This window comes from Anarrhichthys ocellatus, unplaced genomic scaffold (genome assembly GCF_004355925.1).
Source record: "Anarrhichthys ocellatus isolate YVR2014 unplaced genomic scaffold, GSC_Weel_1.0 scaffold24, whole genome shotgun sequence".
NCBI classification, from domain to species: Eukaryota; Metazoa; Chordata; class Actinopteri; order Perciformes; family Anarhichadidae; genus Anarrhichthys; species Anarrhichthys ocellatus.
Window position 1 is genome coordinate 8,869,228 of NW_022280054.1, and position 15,921 is coordinate 8,885,148.

The window sequence follows — 15,921 nt, forward strand, 5'->3', positions numbered from 1 at the left end:
TCTGTCGAGAGCAGCAATTGTATGTTAGTCATTCTCAATTATAAGCATCGTGCAAGTTTCTGGTCTTCCAGATGTTCCCTGACACATGTGCTTGTGCTAGCTTTGCTGTTACCATTACACCAAGCACTTTAAGATGGGCTGCTGCATGGCTGCACCATGTGCAGTGCAGTACATTACCTACTGTATAATGTGCAGGCAATAGAGGCTCTCTGCCATCTTGTGGTGTACAGTGATATTAAAATGAATGGTAAAACTGCAGCTCAATGTAGGTTCACTCTGGTAATTGAATGCACGTGTAGTGATTTCTATAAAGTGAATGTGTGCCTGTTCAATAATCCATGTGAACATATATGAGAATCAAATGCCATTCATTTTGATTTCCTTATAATTAAAAATTTATTTCACTCTGTACATTACAAAATATCCAGTGGTACCATTTACTGGTGTTGTTTCAGAAAAAAAAAGAAGATTGAATAAATTAAAAATCCAAAACAACTGTAACCAAAACTCTGACAAATGGGCAAAATACAAGTCGTATTTCCAGTCCAAGAAATTAAAAGTAAAGAATCTAATCCTGTGCAAATTAGGTTTAGGTTTGTGATTAATTCATTTTTCATTTATTGTAAAATGTACATTGACAGTGAAGTTCACAAAAAAACATAGATTCTAACACACCTCTTTACCGTAAAACAGATTCTGACTTGATACAACTGAAGATGAATTTCAAACCAGTTTGAGTGAGAAATAATGTAGTTTGATTACTTTTGCAGCTCAATGATATGCATTAATCTCAACAAAACCAACATTTGAAGCCCACACTATCACATGGCATGAAAAACAACATCAAGGCATTGAATTATCAAAAACGCTGACTTAATCTGACGTAACTTTGCCCATCACAAACAAGACAACTGGGTTGTCACATGAATAGTGTCGCGCAAACTCACTTTGAAAGTCGTGATTCAAAACCCATAAAAATTAGAAAAGTTTAAATGCTATGCAAAATGCTGAGTCATGTTAACAAAGGTTGTTAAGAAATTGAAAGAAAAGCTATTTAAAAAGCAGTTTAATCATCTTTTCATGTCTTTCAATTTGACAGAATGTAAGGCGCCAGGGAGATAAACATTCTTCAGAGCCAGACCTGTGACTCTCATGTCACCACGTGGTGACTCAATGCACCACTCGCGCATCCCACTGCAGAAGGCACATTAAGATCTAATTTGGTTGGGATGACCCAAAACAAGTGTGTGAATCATAAATGCGGGTGAAGGTACAAAATAGCTCCAGAATCCTCCAGTCTTTTTAAGGCTTCCGCTTCATGATTGAGGTCATGATAAGAATTCTGCAAAAGAAAGAGACACTGTATGTCAAAACAGAGACTACATTTGAGGTACTACGGATGACCGGCGCTTACCCACCTTCATGGACTTCATGGTGTCATATCCGTAGTAATGGATAGGCACCCTTTGGCTGTTTGTCTTGGGGTATCCAAAGCCAGCAATGTGGACCACATCACAGTAGTTGAGAGCAACAAACACAGCGAGGATACCCGTGGTAGGATGCACTGGCTGCTGAAACAAACAAAGATAATGAGTGCACCGTGGTATGGCATCAAAAAAGATCCTAACAGACAGCTCTCAAAGAAAGGAACACAAACACTGCACCAAATTTCACTGTAATCATACAGTACACACATAACATTGAAAACCACAGATGTGTGTCACTGAGTATGGTGTGTTAAATAAAAGAGGTGCTAAAATCTATATGCACTCAATTCACCTTTGCTAGTCAAATAAAAGAGGTTGTGAAATTAGCAATTTATGTAAAAAAGCAAAATGCTAATTGCGCATCTGTTGTGTAGTGAAAGCTAGAGCATGCAAGAATACCATGACTCAACTGCAGCCTCTCATCCCACCACTAGGTGGAGAAAGAGGGCAACAGAAACTTGCGAGCCCTGACCTTCACTTGCAGTTCATTGCAAGTCTTCCCCATCTGGATAATACCATCAAATGACCTCAGCATTAATCGTTGTGAACATGTTTTGATGACGTGTCGCTCTTGTTCCGACGGAGGGTGAATGCACTTATTCTCTTAGTTGCTTTGAAATGAAACATCTGCCAAAATGACTGTTGTGTAATGTAAAACATGAAGTGAAACAAAACAACACTTTAAAGGAGCATTCTGAAATTTGCAATACTGGGATTAAACTTGCCAGGTAGACCTATTCAAAGTATTCACATTTTATTTAAAACAAAGATAATCCTCATATTGTCTCGCAGCTTTCTTTTCAGAGACAAGGTAACAAACAATGGGTAAAATAAACTGCTAAAACACAACATATGCAGTGCAATCACAGCTTCCTAAATGTGTTGCATGAATAAAGAGTTAATTCACATAAGCTCACACCCTGCAAACTGGGTCTTACCCAGCGGCTTACTCACTATCTTACAAGTCCCTTCTGGAGAAAAGCACTCTTGGTGCCAGTAACAACTAACAACTTCAGGCATATTTACCACACAAGATTGTTGAGCAACATACTTGAGAAATAGTTTTACCTTCAGCTATGTTTTTAATGTATTAATGTTTTGAAAATTTGAACAGGAACTTGGCTCAGAGGCAATGTGCTCACTGACAGTTTTATTGAAACAAAAACATCAGATAAAAAAAGAAAAAAAGAAGAAAACACATTCTGGTGTATTCTGGTGCTTTTTACAGAGCATGTTTGTTTCATTGTTTATTGATTTATTTTCTTTGTGTGGCTGCTACTTCGCTGCTTGTATGCTCTATCCACAGCAAACATAGTATATGTGTCCATGCAGGTGAAAACCTGTTTTCTGCAACATTTAAAAATGTTGTTTTCGAGGAAGTCCTCTAACATAAAAACATGGATATCAACAGAAAATATAAATAATATATCTTAGTAAATACATTTAAATTATAAACAACATCAAAATAATTAACATAAAAACACGTATAAGCAAACAAGGCTCTCACACAATACCAAACCACATCCGCTATATCTCTATGACAACAATATTCTGCCAATAAAAGACCGAGGGGTTTAGGACGCCAACCATTAATCGCAACAACTACGTCAGTGAACTTTGTTGCAGGATGTGGTTTCCTACATCTCTCTCCCCTCCTTTCCTGTCATAAAGGCCCCCACAATACTGAAAGTCATTTTGGTTAGTTGAATGAACGTTTTACAGGCCTTTCTACAATTTATAAGGATAATTATCTCAAAAAGCTGCAGTCAAGAACAAAATTAATTGAGTGAACAAATCACACCAATTAAATCCATTCGTCGGCTGCCTGTGTGCAATGAAACTGGTTTTAAAGCACTTTAAATCAATGCAAGGTCCTATTGCTGAAAATGTAATGTCCCAGACACATCAACACATTCAGACGACTCTGATGTTGAATGCTTTATTAAAGGTATTCATGATATGATAATGATCAACAGAAAATGTCTTCATTGACGAAGTAATGATTTGTATTATTGGTACAATAAACATACGCTGATATATGGGGACTTCCTAGAGATACCCAGAGCTCCTTTCTCCTCTTCTCTCTCTCCTTCTGTATGAAGTAATTTCCCATTCATGCACATTACTAACCGAACTCCCGGATAATTTATGTCATAGCATTGAATGTGTTGTAACTCTATTATGATATATTCTGTACACATGACATCTATTGCACTTCTGTCCATCCTGGGAGAGGGATCCCTCCTCTGTCTCCCTAAGGTTTCTTCCTTTTCTTTCTCCCTGTTAAAGAGTTTTTCCTGTACCAATGTGAGGGTCCTGGGACAGAGGATGTCGTATGTGTACAGAGTGTAAAGCCCTTTGAGGCAAATTTGTGATTTCGGCCAATTCAAAATAAATTTAATTGAAAATAAAATTGAATATCACTGATATACAATTTCATTCATGCTATTTTCCAAAGCAACTGTCAGAATAAGCCCTGATGATATTAGGCTACACCTTAACACAAACACATTTCATACTAATCACAGGGCATCCTGTGAAAACAAAAGTGCCACAACATATTTTTCTGAAGTTGTGATCTGCCTTTGCTGAAAACATAAAATCAACTGACCACACTGGTATCTTTTAAAAAATAAAAAATAATGTGAAAGTTAATGAGTTGAGACATGTTGGGTGTGTTGCCCCTGGCTAGCTTTTACTGTGTACAGAGATTTCCCTATGTCATTTGCCATTTCCCATACAACCCTGTCAATGATTATCCATGTTCACAGAGGCAAGAAGGAGAATCACTTCCGCATGACCGAGAGATAGAAGAAACTCTCTCTTTCCATCCCTCTCCAAAATGTGCACGCTTTCCCCAAAAGCCTTTTCACATCTCCCTTCTCTACAGCTTTCCATGTTATCATCAAGTTCCGTCTCTGAGAGCCCTGCAAGTACATCTCTATTGCACATGCCAGTGTTGACCATGGCCTGCTAAATTATTAAAATGTTAATATCATCTGCATGATTTTTAGACACCATGCTACCCAGTTGCAAAGAAAGGTTCCACTTATACTGTTTGTTCACAAATAACAGAACAGCAGGCTCTCCATACTTTTTTCTATTTAAAGGAATAGTTTGACACTTTGAGAATATTTAATTGCCTTCTTGATGATAGGATAAATGCCACTCTCTCTGTTTGATACGAAGCTACCATCAGCAGCCAGTTAGCTTAGATTAGCATAATAACTGTAAACGGTTCGTTGGCTGGCTCTGTCAAAAACAAAATCCTGAGCACCTCTGAAGCTCACCAATGAGAATGTCATATCTCTGTTAAATTCATACAAAAAACAAAATGACAAGATGTGCTTTTACGTTATGTAAGGGACCATTTCTTGTGACTTCCTCAATCCTCTGCTGGTTGCCTGAGAACCTCAAAGTCACTGTTGGTAGGTAGATCTTTAACCGTTGGAAGGTACCAGGCTAACTATTTCCCCCTGTTTCCAGCTGTCTGTAGCTTCATAGTCAGCGGACAGATACAAGGTTTATCTCGTCTAATTCTCACGAAGACAGCAAATGAGCGTATATGAAGTATGTGTGTGTGTTTTTACTAAACCACAGCACTGTGCCTATTGTTCCCATAGAGGTGTAAACAGCTCAGACCTAAGTGTGCAAAAATAAGTTTTTCTTAGCTCTTCAGTCACAGCTGTCTAATAGGAGATAAGCTCTTTACAACTGAAAGAGCACATTTCTATATGGCAGTGTGTGTTAATATATGTGTGTGTGTGTGTGTTTTACTGGGCTTAAGTGCACTTGTGTTAAATTTAAACCAAATTGAAACACATATGAGTTCAACTGCAGTGATACAGAAGGGGATCTGACCATGACAGCCTCGATAAGAAACTGTAACACGGCGTCTTTCCTCTCTAAAACATTAAACCAGATCAATTTGCTGTTGCACTGAGCACGACTGTCTTCAATTCAGAAAATGACCTGCAACCTGCAATGGGACACAGCTGACACTCTGTGTGTATTAGCCTCATGTGGTCGCCAGCACACAGGCGAACACCGGAGCTCTGCAGTGGCCCGGCACATAGTTTGGACGTAGGCCCATGGAGCCTTGGTGAGAGGGGAGGAGAGGGAGGGGCTGCATACTGTCACCGCTGCAAGCCTGACCTACAAGAGCTGAACACAGGCTTGTGTTTGGGGAGACGGGTGTGAACATAAGAGTTACGTGTGTGTGCGTGTGTGTGTGTGTATGTGTGCGTGTGTGCCTGCAATGCAAAAAGGAAAGGAAGGACAAGGGGGAGAAGTGGCTGCCTGTGTGAGAGTATCAGGTTGTGCCTGCCTGTGTTTTGAGGGGGTCCTTGTCTATTTGCAAGGGTCATTAGCGGAGGGAGGTCTGCTGCAGTCAGGACTCCTGATGGTATTAGGAATACCCCGAGGACCGGTAAGAGGAAAGAGACAGACGAAGACAAGATAGATTGAAGATAGTGAGAGAAATCTAGGTTCCCTTTAAATGCATTAAATCAGAGAACAAATTATATTTTAAGAACAAATGTATATGTTTGCAGCCATGAATAAAGCTCAGATGAGTTTCAGATGTTTTAATACTGTTGGAGCAAACAAACAACCCGGTTCTGCCTATTGTTTCTCCTCCTCTTCCTACCCGCCATCTTCTCCCCCCCGGGCTTTTTTCATAGAGTCTGTGCAGATGGTGCAGAGCTCCTGTCGCTTGAGCCCGCTGAGGATTGCTGCCTTCCCACTGCTCACCCTTCTCATGCCCCAGCCAGTGGTGTTTGTACTGCAGTCCAAACGGGTAACCCCCCCCCAGTATTCTTTATTTGACAAAAAAAGGGCTCAGGAGTGGCAAACGAGCAGAACCGAAACGAAACTTGGCTCTTGCCCACATCAGACACGATCCCTACCGAGCACACAACAAGCCCCACTTGGCAGACGGGATGCAATGGGCAAATCAAAACTTCAGTCAGATCCCAGGCTGTTTACAAATCCAATCACCTCGGCCAAAGAGTAGGAGTTCAATTTGTGAAAGACAAACAGATCAATGGTCCATCCCGAAAAAATGTCATGTTTTCTCATTGCACAATCGCTGCTCCCCAGTCACAGTTTCATGAGTTAGCATATGATTGTGTTTCCTCTGTCACTGTCAACGCAGTATTTTCTTCCGGAGAAAAGATAAATAATCAGCTTTGCAGAGACGGAACACTGGGAGCTGTCCGTTTTCTTCTAAAAACAGAGCATTTGGTTGAAATCTATACAATATGTTGGCTTTTCTTCAAAAGCCAATTATTTTCCGAGCAATTCACCGCGCAGCCTAGAAGACACAAGGAGCTTATCTTGCAATGAGAAACCAGAATGCCAAGTAGAAGCTAATCTGCATCATGTTTTGCAGTAATTGCATCCCCAAAATTGCTATTGACCCGGCTACATTTCAAGAGAAATGCCTCTCTCAGTAAACTGTTTATCACAGCGCTCAAGAGATATCATTCGAGGAGCTGTGGCTAATGAGTGGATGCTCCATCCAGCCTTGTTAACATTCATGTGGGGAGTGGTGAAGGGCAAAAGGGGACAGAAGGGAGGTACGAGAGAAAGGGAACAAACAAGAGAGAGGATTCTAGTGGGACAATTCTTTTGAGGTTGACAGAAAAAAGGTCATGAGTTGCAACAGAGGACAAGCATTGCAAACACAGTTATAGTTCATGACTCTCATACAGTGACGTGGAAGTGGAGCTCTTACCTGTTTGCTGTTGGGGTGCAGAGGGATCCGGAGCAGTCTGTCTGCAGTCTGGTGCAGAAAGTGGGGGTCCAGCACTCTGATTTTATTCATGTCACCCAACCAGATTTGGGGAGGGGGCTTCCAAAACCCTTTCCTGACCTGGAAAGCACACAAAAACAAAAGAGAAAGATAAGACACAGGATGTTGGGAAACAATAAATTGAAAAAAAGGACAGAAAGAGAGATATTGCTATTTTTTTAGTTACCACGGTTCATTTTGCACAAACAGAGATGCAATTGAACCTATGACTCCTTCATTTCTGGAGGCAAGCAAATTGATGTGCAAATTAGCAAGTAATGGCCCTGCAACTATTAGCACAAAGAGGCCGGAGGTGCCGGGAGCAACAGAGTGAAGGATGTCTGCGATGGAAACTACATTTAACTCTGAAGGGCACTGGCACCACTGAAGTTGAACCTCTTAAGTATTTTGTTCCTGATATGGATGGCTGGCAGCGGCTGGAAAAGAAGCTGACAGGAGAGTGTTTATGTGAGACAGAGAGGGAGAAACAGAAAGTGAGACAGAGTGAGATGGAAAGTGTGTGTGTGTGTGTGTTTGTGTGAGAGAGAAAGTGCATTCTCACACATATCCTGTACCCTCTTCTCATTATAGAGGATCTCTTTGAGCCAGCGGAGATCTTGCTGCTTGAAAGGCACCAGGACCATAAGCGTGCCAGGCTCGTTGTGCAGTCCAGGGTTGTAAGAGGCCGACTCGGGGTAGAATAACCTCATGGTGGTCTTGTTTCCTACATCCTCCTCATAGCCCCTCACTGGGGCATCATTCAACCTGAGACAGGGACACGATACTATATTCAGAGACAAGAATTTTCAGGTTTGTTTTATTGGTGGGGGAAAATTGGTGGCCACCCACATGACCTGAGAAATGTACTGCTCTAAACTAACTTTTAGCTAATTGGTAAAAACAGTATGTCGTGTGATAGACTCTATATGATTTAATCAGTTGTATTTTTATGGGAGCTGTAGTTTTTTGCTAACAAAGTAATTGTTGCCTTAGAATATGAAGTGTGAATTGCCGGAACATGCTTCAATTTTCAGAGAGAGTGATAAAAGAAATGCTCAATAACAGCAGATGAGTAACAGGAGCTATACTGGAACATTGGGTGGACCTTGCTGTCAGGATTATGTTATTGCAGAGATAAATATGTGCAAGTCGATTGTGGTGTCAAGGCGGCCTGTTGATGTACAACGTGTACCATTAAATTAACCAGGACGTTTTTGAGGTTCTTCTTTTCCTTCTAAATATTTCACTTTTCAGAGTCAACTTTCCGCAAAATGATACAGTAAAAAAAAAAAGGAAAGCTGCCCGAAAATAGGACAACTAGCTCACAGTAGTGTTCAGGGCTTAAAACAAATATTCTGCAAACCACATCATAACTCATTCCTTGATGAAATAAGTAACACAACAGCGCAGACTGAGATCTTGTTTTAGTAAATGGCTACTCTGCACTTTGGAAACTTAAGTCTCGACACGCTTGAACAGAGTCTAGCGGTGTTTCAATGATAGAACCGGCCCAGTGACGTCAAACTCTCAGGCATGCATCGAATTCTGACTGTCAATAACCTTATTCTACTTGGCCATGGAACGATTAGCTTTAAGAGAGGGAGAGATGTGAGTGAGGGGAGGGGGGGGGGTATGGTGGGGAGAGAAAGAAAAATGCATTGTGACCAGGCCAAAGTCTGGCTGTTTGAGAGAGGCTTATAAAAACTCAGAATGCATGTGTTCATTCCAAGGCTGTAAAGTCAGATTTGCAGAGTGCCTTTGTCCCTGAGTAAACGAAATGCTCTCTATTCTCCTTTTAAAGGCACTAAAGAATAGTTTGCTAATTGCTGGGAGGACGGCTCTATGTCAGGTTCAGGCGGTCACTCAGTCGGATACTGTCCATTAATAGTGAACGGCCGAGTGAATTTACAACCTGCTTTCAGTGGTGGGGAAAACCATCCAAATTCCCTTTTCAAGGTCATCTAGCAAAAATCCGTCTGTTTCTGATTAATCAGTCCTAACGATCCTGAAACACGATGGTAGTTATGAAGAGGTCTTGGGTTTAAAAATGTTATTATCGCTGCTGATGGGTCACAATGTGCAAGAATTTTAAATGTAGTACAGTCACCTCCTAAAAATGCAAAGCTTGGAGTGGAATCAAAAAGCAGCAAAGCAAGTTTACCAAACTTTTTAATCCCAATTGATTCCTCTTCTCCACGAACAGCAGCATGAACAAAACAGTTAACAGTAATAATAGTAACTGAAGGTCACAGCACTAACAGCAATACCTTTATGAGGTGTTCCTTTTTGTGCTTACCGAATGACCACGTCATATTTGTTGATGATGCTTCCCAAGGAGGTGTTTTTAATGGCAAAGCCATTGCCGATGACTACGCAGGTTCTGCATTCAAGGCTGTGGAGAAAAACACCACAAACAAACATGAGTGTTTTCAGGTTTTGTGCAACTAGACACAAAACGTCACCCTCTCCAGAGACAACTGACAGCACATTCATCACTCGAGCAATAGCACCTGAGGTCGCTTTGTTGACCATAATGAGGGACAGTCATGTGGCCATAAGTACCCATAATCACTGTGATGATGTCATGCAGGAAAGAAAATGTAATACAGGACGTGTACCACAGCTGGAAAACATTGTCCACCAATTGCAATGTTTTCAAAAATATTCTTGTTGTAGTGTGACTTATTAGATATATGTTGGCGTCGATGCTGGACTTTTATTATTATTATTATAACTATTACTGTACTGCACTATGGACTAAAAACAGAAGAAAGCTGGGTTATTAAAATGTTGAGCGTTAGCATCATGAGCATCAGCCAGGTTGGCTGAAGTGTGCTCACACTTACTTTTCGATGTTGGCTGGCACCTGATAATTAGCAATTACAGCAAGAACTTTCAGTAGCAGAAGCTCTGGGAGGGAAAGTGAAAAAAAAGGAGAGGTTTAAATAGTGTGATTGTTTCAAAACTTTGAATGCAGATGTGCAAAAAACGCACACAAAGACTGCTGTGTAGTGCTAAAGCATCACTGTCAGGCAGGGTCATGAATTCAGACACAGAATATAGAGAGGATGTTTGTGTTTTTAGCTCTGTGAACCTGACCTAATGTAAAAAATAAATGAATATATGGAAAAAAGTGCAAAACACCTTCGTACAACAACCAGTAACACCAGGATGTGAGACACGTGCTGAGTAAACTGAGCAGAAAGAGCAGAGGATTATGTAAAGTCAGCATACCACTGCCCTTAATGCCATAAGGTAATGCCAGCTTTGACAGATGCTCCCGCCAGAAGAAGTCCTCCAGTTTCAGAAAGAGCTGCGTATGTCTGCTAATGCTGCATGAAAAATATCAGAGCAGGAGTTACAACACAACACTGCAGTGCGCAGGGCTTCACTGTATAGATGACTTATATTACAGGAGGGCTTGTGGCTGAGAGAGAGCGGGCGGGATATGAATGAGGCGTCACACAGCGAGGATGGAGAAAACTACTTTCAACTTTTTTGGCTATAAAAACTATCAAAACCACACAATGGACAGCACCAAATGTGCTGCCAAACAGTACAGTGTTCATATTGGCGCATGGAAAAGCTTGTCTTAACTTTCCCAAATGTTCTGGTATCTATTAAGCCGGTAAACCAGACCATTATTAGTAAACCAGCCATTTACATGATGTCATTCAATAGCAATTCCCCTCATTAAGACACCCTGTTGGCATTTATCTGCTGAGGAGAGGGAAATAAAAACACCAACATCCACCGTGCCTGTGGAGTGAGACAATTGCTGCAGCTTGTAGTGCAGACTGTGAAACAGTTACTTTTCTGTGTTCGCTGGCTTCAGCCCCCAGCTGTTTATGACCTACTGTCTTTGACACTGAGTCTCTCAGACATTTACCTCCCTCGTGTGCCAGCTAGCTCTTCACAGGAGATCAGGATAAATCTCCGGGGAGCGGTCTAATTAGAGAAATGTCACTCTGATTGCCTCTCTGTGACTGTAATGACCTGATGTGACAGACAACCAGCCAGAGACTTTACTTGACAATGCAAATCATCTTCTTTACACAGGGATTAGGAATATTGACTGTTTAAAAGGTCAAAGGGCAGGCAGTGGAAGGTCCACTGAGCTAAAGAAATAAACAGTGACCTTTGAGGAGTTTCGGACAAACAGATGGAGATCATATCACTGTTTTGTAACTGAAGCGAGCCTGATAGAAGACCAACAGTAAATATACAGCTGAGTAAACTGATAATAGAGCAAGAGAAAATAAATGAGAGGGGGCTAAGGGCTGTGGAACAACGATTGCCTAACAAAGCACAACCTGAGGAGGACAAACAAGCCATTGGCTGGCTTCAAACAATGCAACTTTATCGAGAATTAATTCTTAGCCAAAATTGGTTTCATTCCAACTCCCCCTCTCAAACATTTCATCAACACATTCCCCTTGAGTTGCTTCAACTTGCATGATTTAGATGGAAAATCGTTTTTCATTTAATGCCCTGTTCTTTCTCACTGAAATATGCTTTTCCTTCATGACTGGTAAAGACCAGTCCTAGCAGTTGCAAGAAGCCTGGCACCTTATGTTCAAATACAAATACTGGCATACCTTCCTCCCTTAATCAGCCATCCACTCCCTCCAGCTTGTAGAAAAAACACAGACGTGCCATTACTCACTTAAAGTTAAGGCTCTCCCACTTCTTCTGGGTTAGCCAGCCACCACACAGCGACTTGCTACTGTTCGGAGACTTGCTGGTGCCTCCGTAGCTGAAAGACAGACAATCACCACAACTGCCATGAAAGTTACAGCCTGAATCCATAAAAACGCAGCGGGCCAGTAACTGGGTCCAGAACAAGAATGGGCATGTGTGAGGGCCTAAATTGACGAGCAGCTCAGACTGCCAGATGATCAGAATGTGGGTTGTCCTCTTAACTTTTAGTGACTCAGTGCAACACGGGCCTCATGAGCTGACTTTTTAACCAGAAAGAGACACTTCTGCAATTGTGTTACCTCAATACCAAGTGGAACGGAGAAAGAAAGAAATGGTTGTGTGTAGTTACCTCTGAAGTATGGCATAGGAGCAGTAGTATGTGACAAAGGAGATGAAGAAGAGGAGGATTGGGAGAAGCCTAAGGCACCATGCTGGAAATCAAAGAATAAAAAACAGAGGCAAACGTACACGTATTAAAAAAAATGGATTACCAAATTTCACATACAACACATACTGGCTTCAAGGTCTTCACAAATAAAAGTAATATGTCTTCATAAATATTTAGATTAAAATATCAACCATATAATTATATTATATTATATTATATTATAAATATTATTATTTTTTCATGGAAAAGGGTACTGCTCAAGAGTTGGCATCCCATTTAACGCAGGTGCTCTATCAGTATCAGATTGGGAAGTGAAAACTGAAACTGAAATGAATTTACATCAAGTGCCACTTGCTATTCAGAGATGACCACACTTCTACAGGAAACACTCCACCCAGTATGGTCTCAATTTAATAGCAGAGAGTGAAACTCACAAATTAAGAAGAATCGTTTTACTTTAAAGGAATAGCCTTATGAAACAGCTAGACACCCGTCAATTATTTTAAAAATACATAAAAAGGAAAATGGCAGGAAATGAAATTGTCATCAAGACACTCATCTTTATTTTTTTCAATTTATGTAGTATGCACACTCTATGAGGTTTCTATGCTTGGGTGATGGATATTTTTAGTTGAACATTAGTGGTATGCTTTTGAATTTTGACAGGTCCGTATGAGAAGTACAAAAACCTGTATCCCCTCAATTCCTATCTATGTATGGAGACATGCCATGTACCAGCCTGCTTCAAGGCCAAACCAAGGATCACAGGACTTAATGACTACAGGCTCGTCAACCCTCACCGACCCACTCCTGGACACCCTGCAGTTCGCAGCTCGGCGGTTCGATCCTTGGCTGCTACATGTCCTATGCCGAAGTGTCCCTGAGCAAGACACTGAACACCTAACTGCTCCCCGGGCGCTTCTCAGCAGCAGTGAAGGGCCATGCTGTAGACAACATGGCCCTTTACTTCATCCTCCAGCACCTGGACTCCTCAGGAATCTACGTTAAGAACCTGTTTGTAGACTTCAATACCTCCATCCCGTCTCTGCTGCAGGATAAGCTCTCCAAGCTGCACATGCCCGACTCCCCCTGCAAGTGGATCCCAGACTTCCTGTCTGACAGGAAGCAGCACGTGAAGCTGGAGAAACATGTCTCAGCCTCTCGGACCATCAGTAATGGTTACCCCCAAGGCTGCATTCTTTCCCCTCTGCTCTTCTCCCTGTACACCAACAACTGCACCTTTAGTCAGCAGTTCATCAAGATCCTGAAGTTCGCGGATGACCCCACCCTCATTGGACTCATCTCTGGTGGGGATGAGTGACCTGGTGCAGACTTAACATCTTTGAGCTCAACGATCTAAAGACAGTGGAGATGATTGTGCCCCTATCACCCTGTGTGACTCCCTCGTCGACGCTGTGGAGTCCTTCCGCTTCCTGGGGCTCCACCATAACCCAGGACCTGAAATTGGAGCTTAACAACAGCTCCATCACAGCAGAGGATGTACTTCCTGATGCAGCTGAAGAAGTTCAACCTGCCAAAGACAATGATGGTGCACTTCTACACTGCCATCCTTGAGTCCATCCTCTTCTCCTCCTCCATCAGCGGCTGGTACGCTGCAGCCACTGCCAAGGACAAGGGCAGACTGCAGCGCATCATTCACTCTGCTGAGAGAGTGATTGGCTGCAATCTGCCGTCCCTCCATGACTTGTTTGCCTCCAGGATCCTGAGGCGGGCAAGAAAGATTGTAGCCGACCCCTCTCACCCTGGACACAAACTCTTTGAGTCCCTTCCCTCTGGTAGGAGGCTGCGGTCCATCACGACCAAGACCTTATGCCACAAAAACAGTTTCTTCCCATCTGCAGTCAACAAAGCCCGAGACCCACATTGACTCAGACATCCCTGAGACATCCCTGAGACAATTTCTTACAGTTACACACCCTTGCACGTCTTTTCTCTATTAATATACACTTGACACTTTAATAATATACATATTTTATCATACACCTATTTGTTTGATTGTTTACCATATTTTATTATTATTTATTATTATTATTTAGAAATTATTTCACATACTATTGTACTGTGTTTATTGTTATGCACCATCCGCCGAGCCAAATTCCTTGTTTGTGTAACGTACTTGGCAATAAACAGTTCTCTTTCAACCTGTTCGTCAATGCGTCACAATTTTCGTAAATATTTGAATTTGGGTATTCGCTGTCTTTCCAAGAGTTAGATGAGAAGATTGATGTGTACACAAAATATGAAGCTACAGCCAGCTGCTGGTTAGGTTAGCTTAGCTTAGCACAAAGACTGGTATAGGGGAAAAACAGCTAGTTTTGGCGAGTCCAGAGTTAGCAATGTTTAAACCGAACAAAAACCAAAGTGTAAAAACAAAATGGCAGTATTACAAGGGTTGTGTGGTGCCAGGCACAGTGACTTCCTGGAGTCTCTGCTGGTTGCCTAGAAACCTCACGGTGATCAAACTATTCCTTTAATGAGACAAGCTAAACAGCCGATACCAAGTACCAAGAAATTAACTGTAACTAGGACTGAGACAGACCATATTTCAAACACTCTATGGCACAACAAAATAAAGCAACCTCCGATGCCACCGCAGCTCTTTTGTTGAAAATGAATTACTGCAAAGGGCCTTTGTCTATGTAATGAAGGCAAGGACCCCCCCCCCTTTGAATCAAAGGAAAAAACAGACAGCTTTGGGTTTTCCCACAATAATTTAACATCTGGAGTAAACAAGACTTGGAATTCTTTAGAAGTGACTACATATTGTGTGGCTAGAGGCACAGCAACAACGCTGTTGGTGCAAACTGTAGTGGGGGTAGTTATCATTCTGCAATACAGTATGTTGATGTGCAGTAACACACTGATGGTTCGGGATTATTTCAAACAGTCTTAATATTCTGCTGATTTTAAAGGCAAAAAAAAAGTAACTTGTGGCACTGAGCACGGGCAACCCAATGATAATGAAATATACAATAGTGTTTGTAATGTTAAAGATTGGATAATTTTTCTGTGACAAAGTGCATTTTGGTCAATAATCCTATCATTGCATGAGAAATAACAGATCAGATTAGTGCATTAGTGAATATCAAGAGAGGGAAAGTCCCATTCAAATAATCAGAACAAAGCAACATCTGATAAAAGAATATTATAATAATAAAATACCCACAGCAGAAGAGCTTACCTTTAGTTGCCTTCTGGGACATCTTCACGTACTCCTTGGTCCTCTCATGTCTACACAGTGCATGTGGTTACCCTGGGTGATGGGTACAAAAAGGAAAAAGACATCAAACAGCTTTTAAATAGTTCCTCCTTTTAATTTGAATGGGGAACCATAATAACATGTCATATAATCATCCCACACCCTCACCATACAAATAAGATGCATTTATATAGCTCAGATGAGGATGGAGTAAACATAGGTGGCATAGAAAAGAGAGGGAGAGAATGAGAGAATGACAGAGAGAGAGAAGCTGAGAGAGAGAGCAAGAGAGAGAGAGAGAGAGAGAGAGAGAGAGAGAGAGAGAGAGAGA

General features: G+C 41.5%; 1 protein-coding gene across 1 annotated transcript in view; it reads right to left on the bottom strand.

The window, feature by feature from the left end:
* Positions 1 to 377: 377 nt before the first annotated feature.
* The window catches only part of st3gal4 (ST3 beta-galactoside alpha-2,3-sialyltransferase 4), a 21,736-nt gene continuing 6,192 nt past the window's right edge, over positions 378 to 15,921 (bottom strand). Inside the window, exons 3-12 of the mRNA XM_031860906.1 lie at positions 15,573 to 15,644; positions 12,332 to 12,413; positions 11,948 to 12,037; positions 10,516 to 10,613; positions 10,128 to 10,191; positions 9,578 to 9,673; positions 7,857 to 8,046; positions 7,225 to 7,362; positions 1,419 to 1,568; positions 378 to 1,342 (exon numbers count right to left, since the gene is read on the bottom strand). Coding sequence (XP_031716766.1) covers positions 1,253 to 1,342; positions 1,419 to 1,568; positions 7,225 to 7,362; positions 7,857 to 8,046; positions 9,578 to 9,673; positions 10,128 to 10,191; positions 10,516 to 10,613; positions 11,948 to 12,037; positions 12,332 to 12,413; positions 15,573 to 15,594 — 1,020 coding nt within the window. The 5' untranslated portion in view covers positions 15,595 to 15,644 and the 3' untranslated portion in view covers positions 378 to 1,252. The remainder of the gene's footprint in view (positions 1,343 to 1,418; positions 1,569 to 7,224; positions 7,363 to 7,856; positions 8,047 to 9,577; positions 9,674 to 10,127; positions 10,192 to 10,515; positions 10,614 to 11,947; positions 12,038 to 12,331; positions 12,414 to 15,572; positions 15,645 to 15,921) is intronic.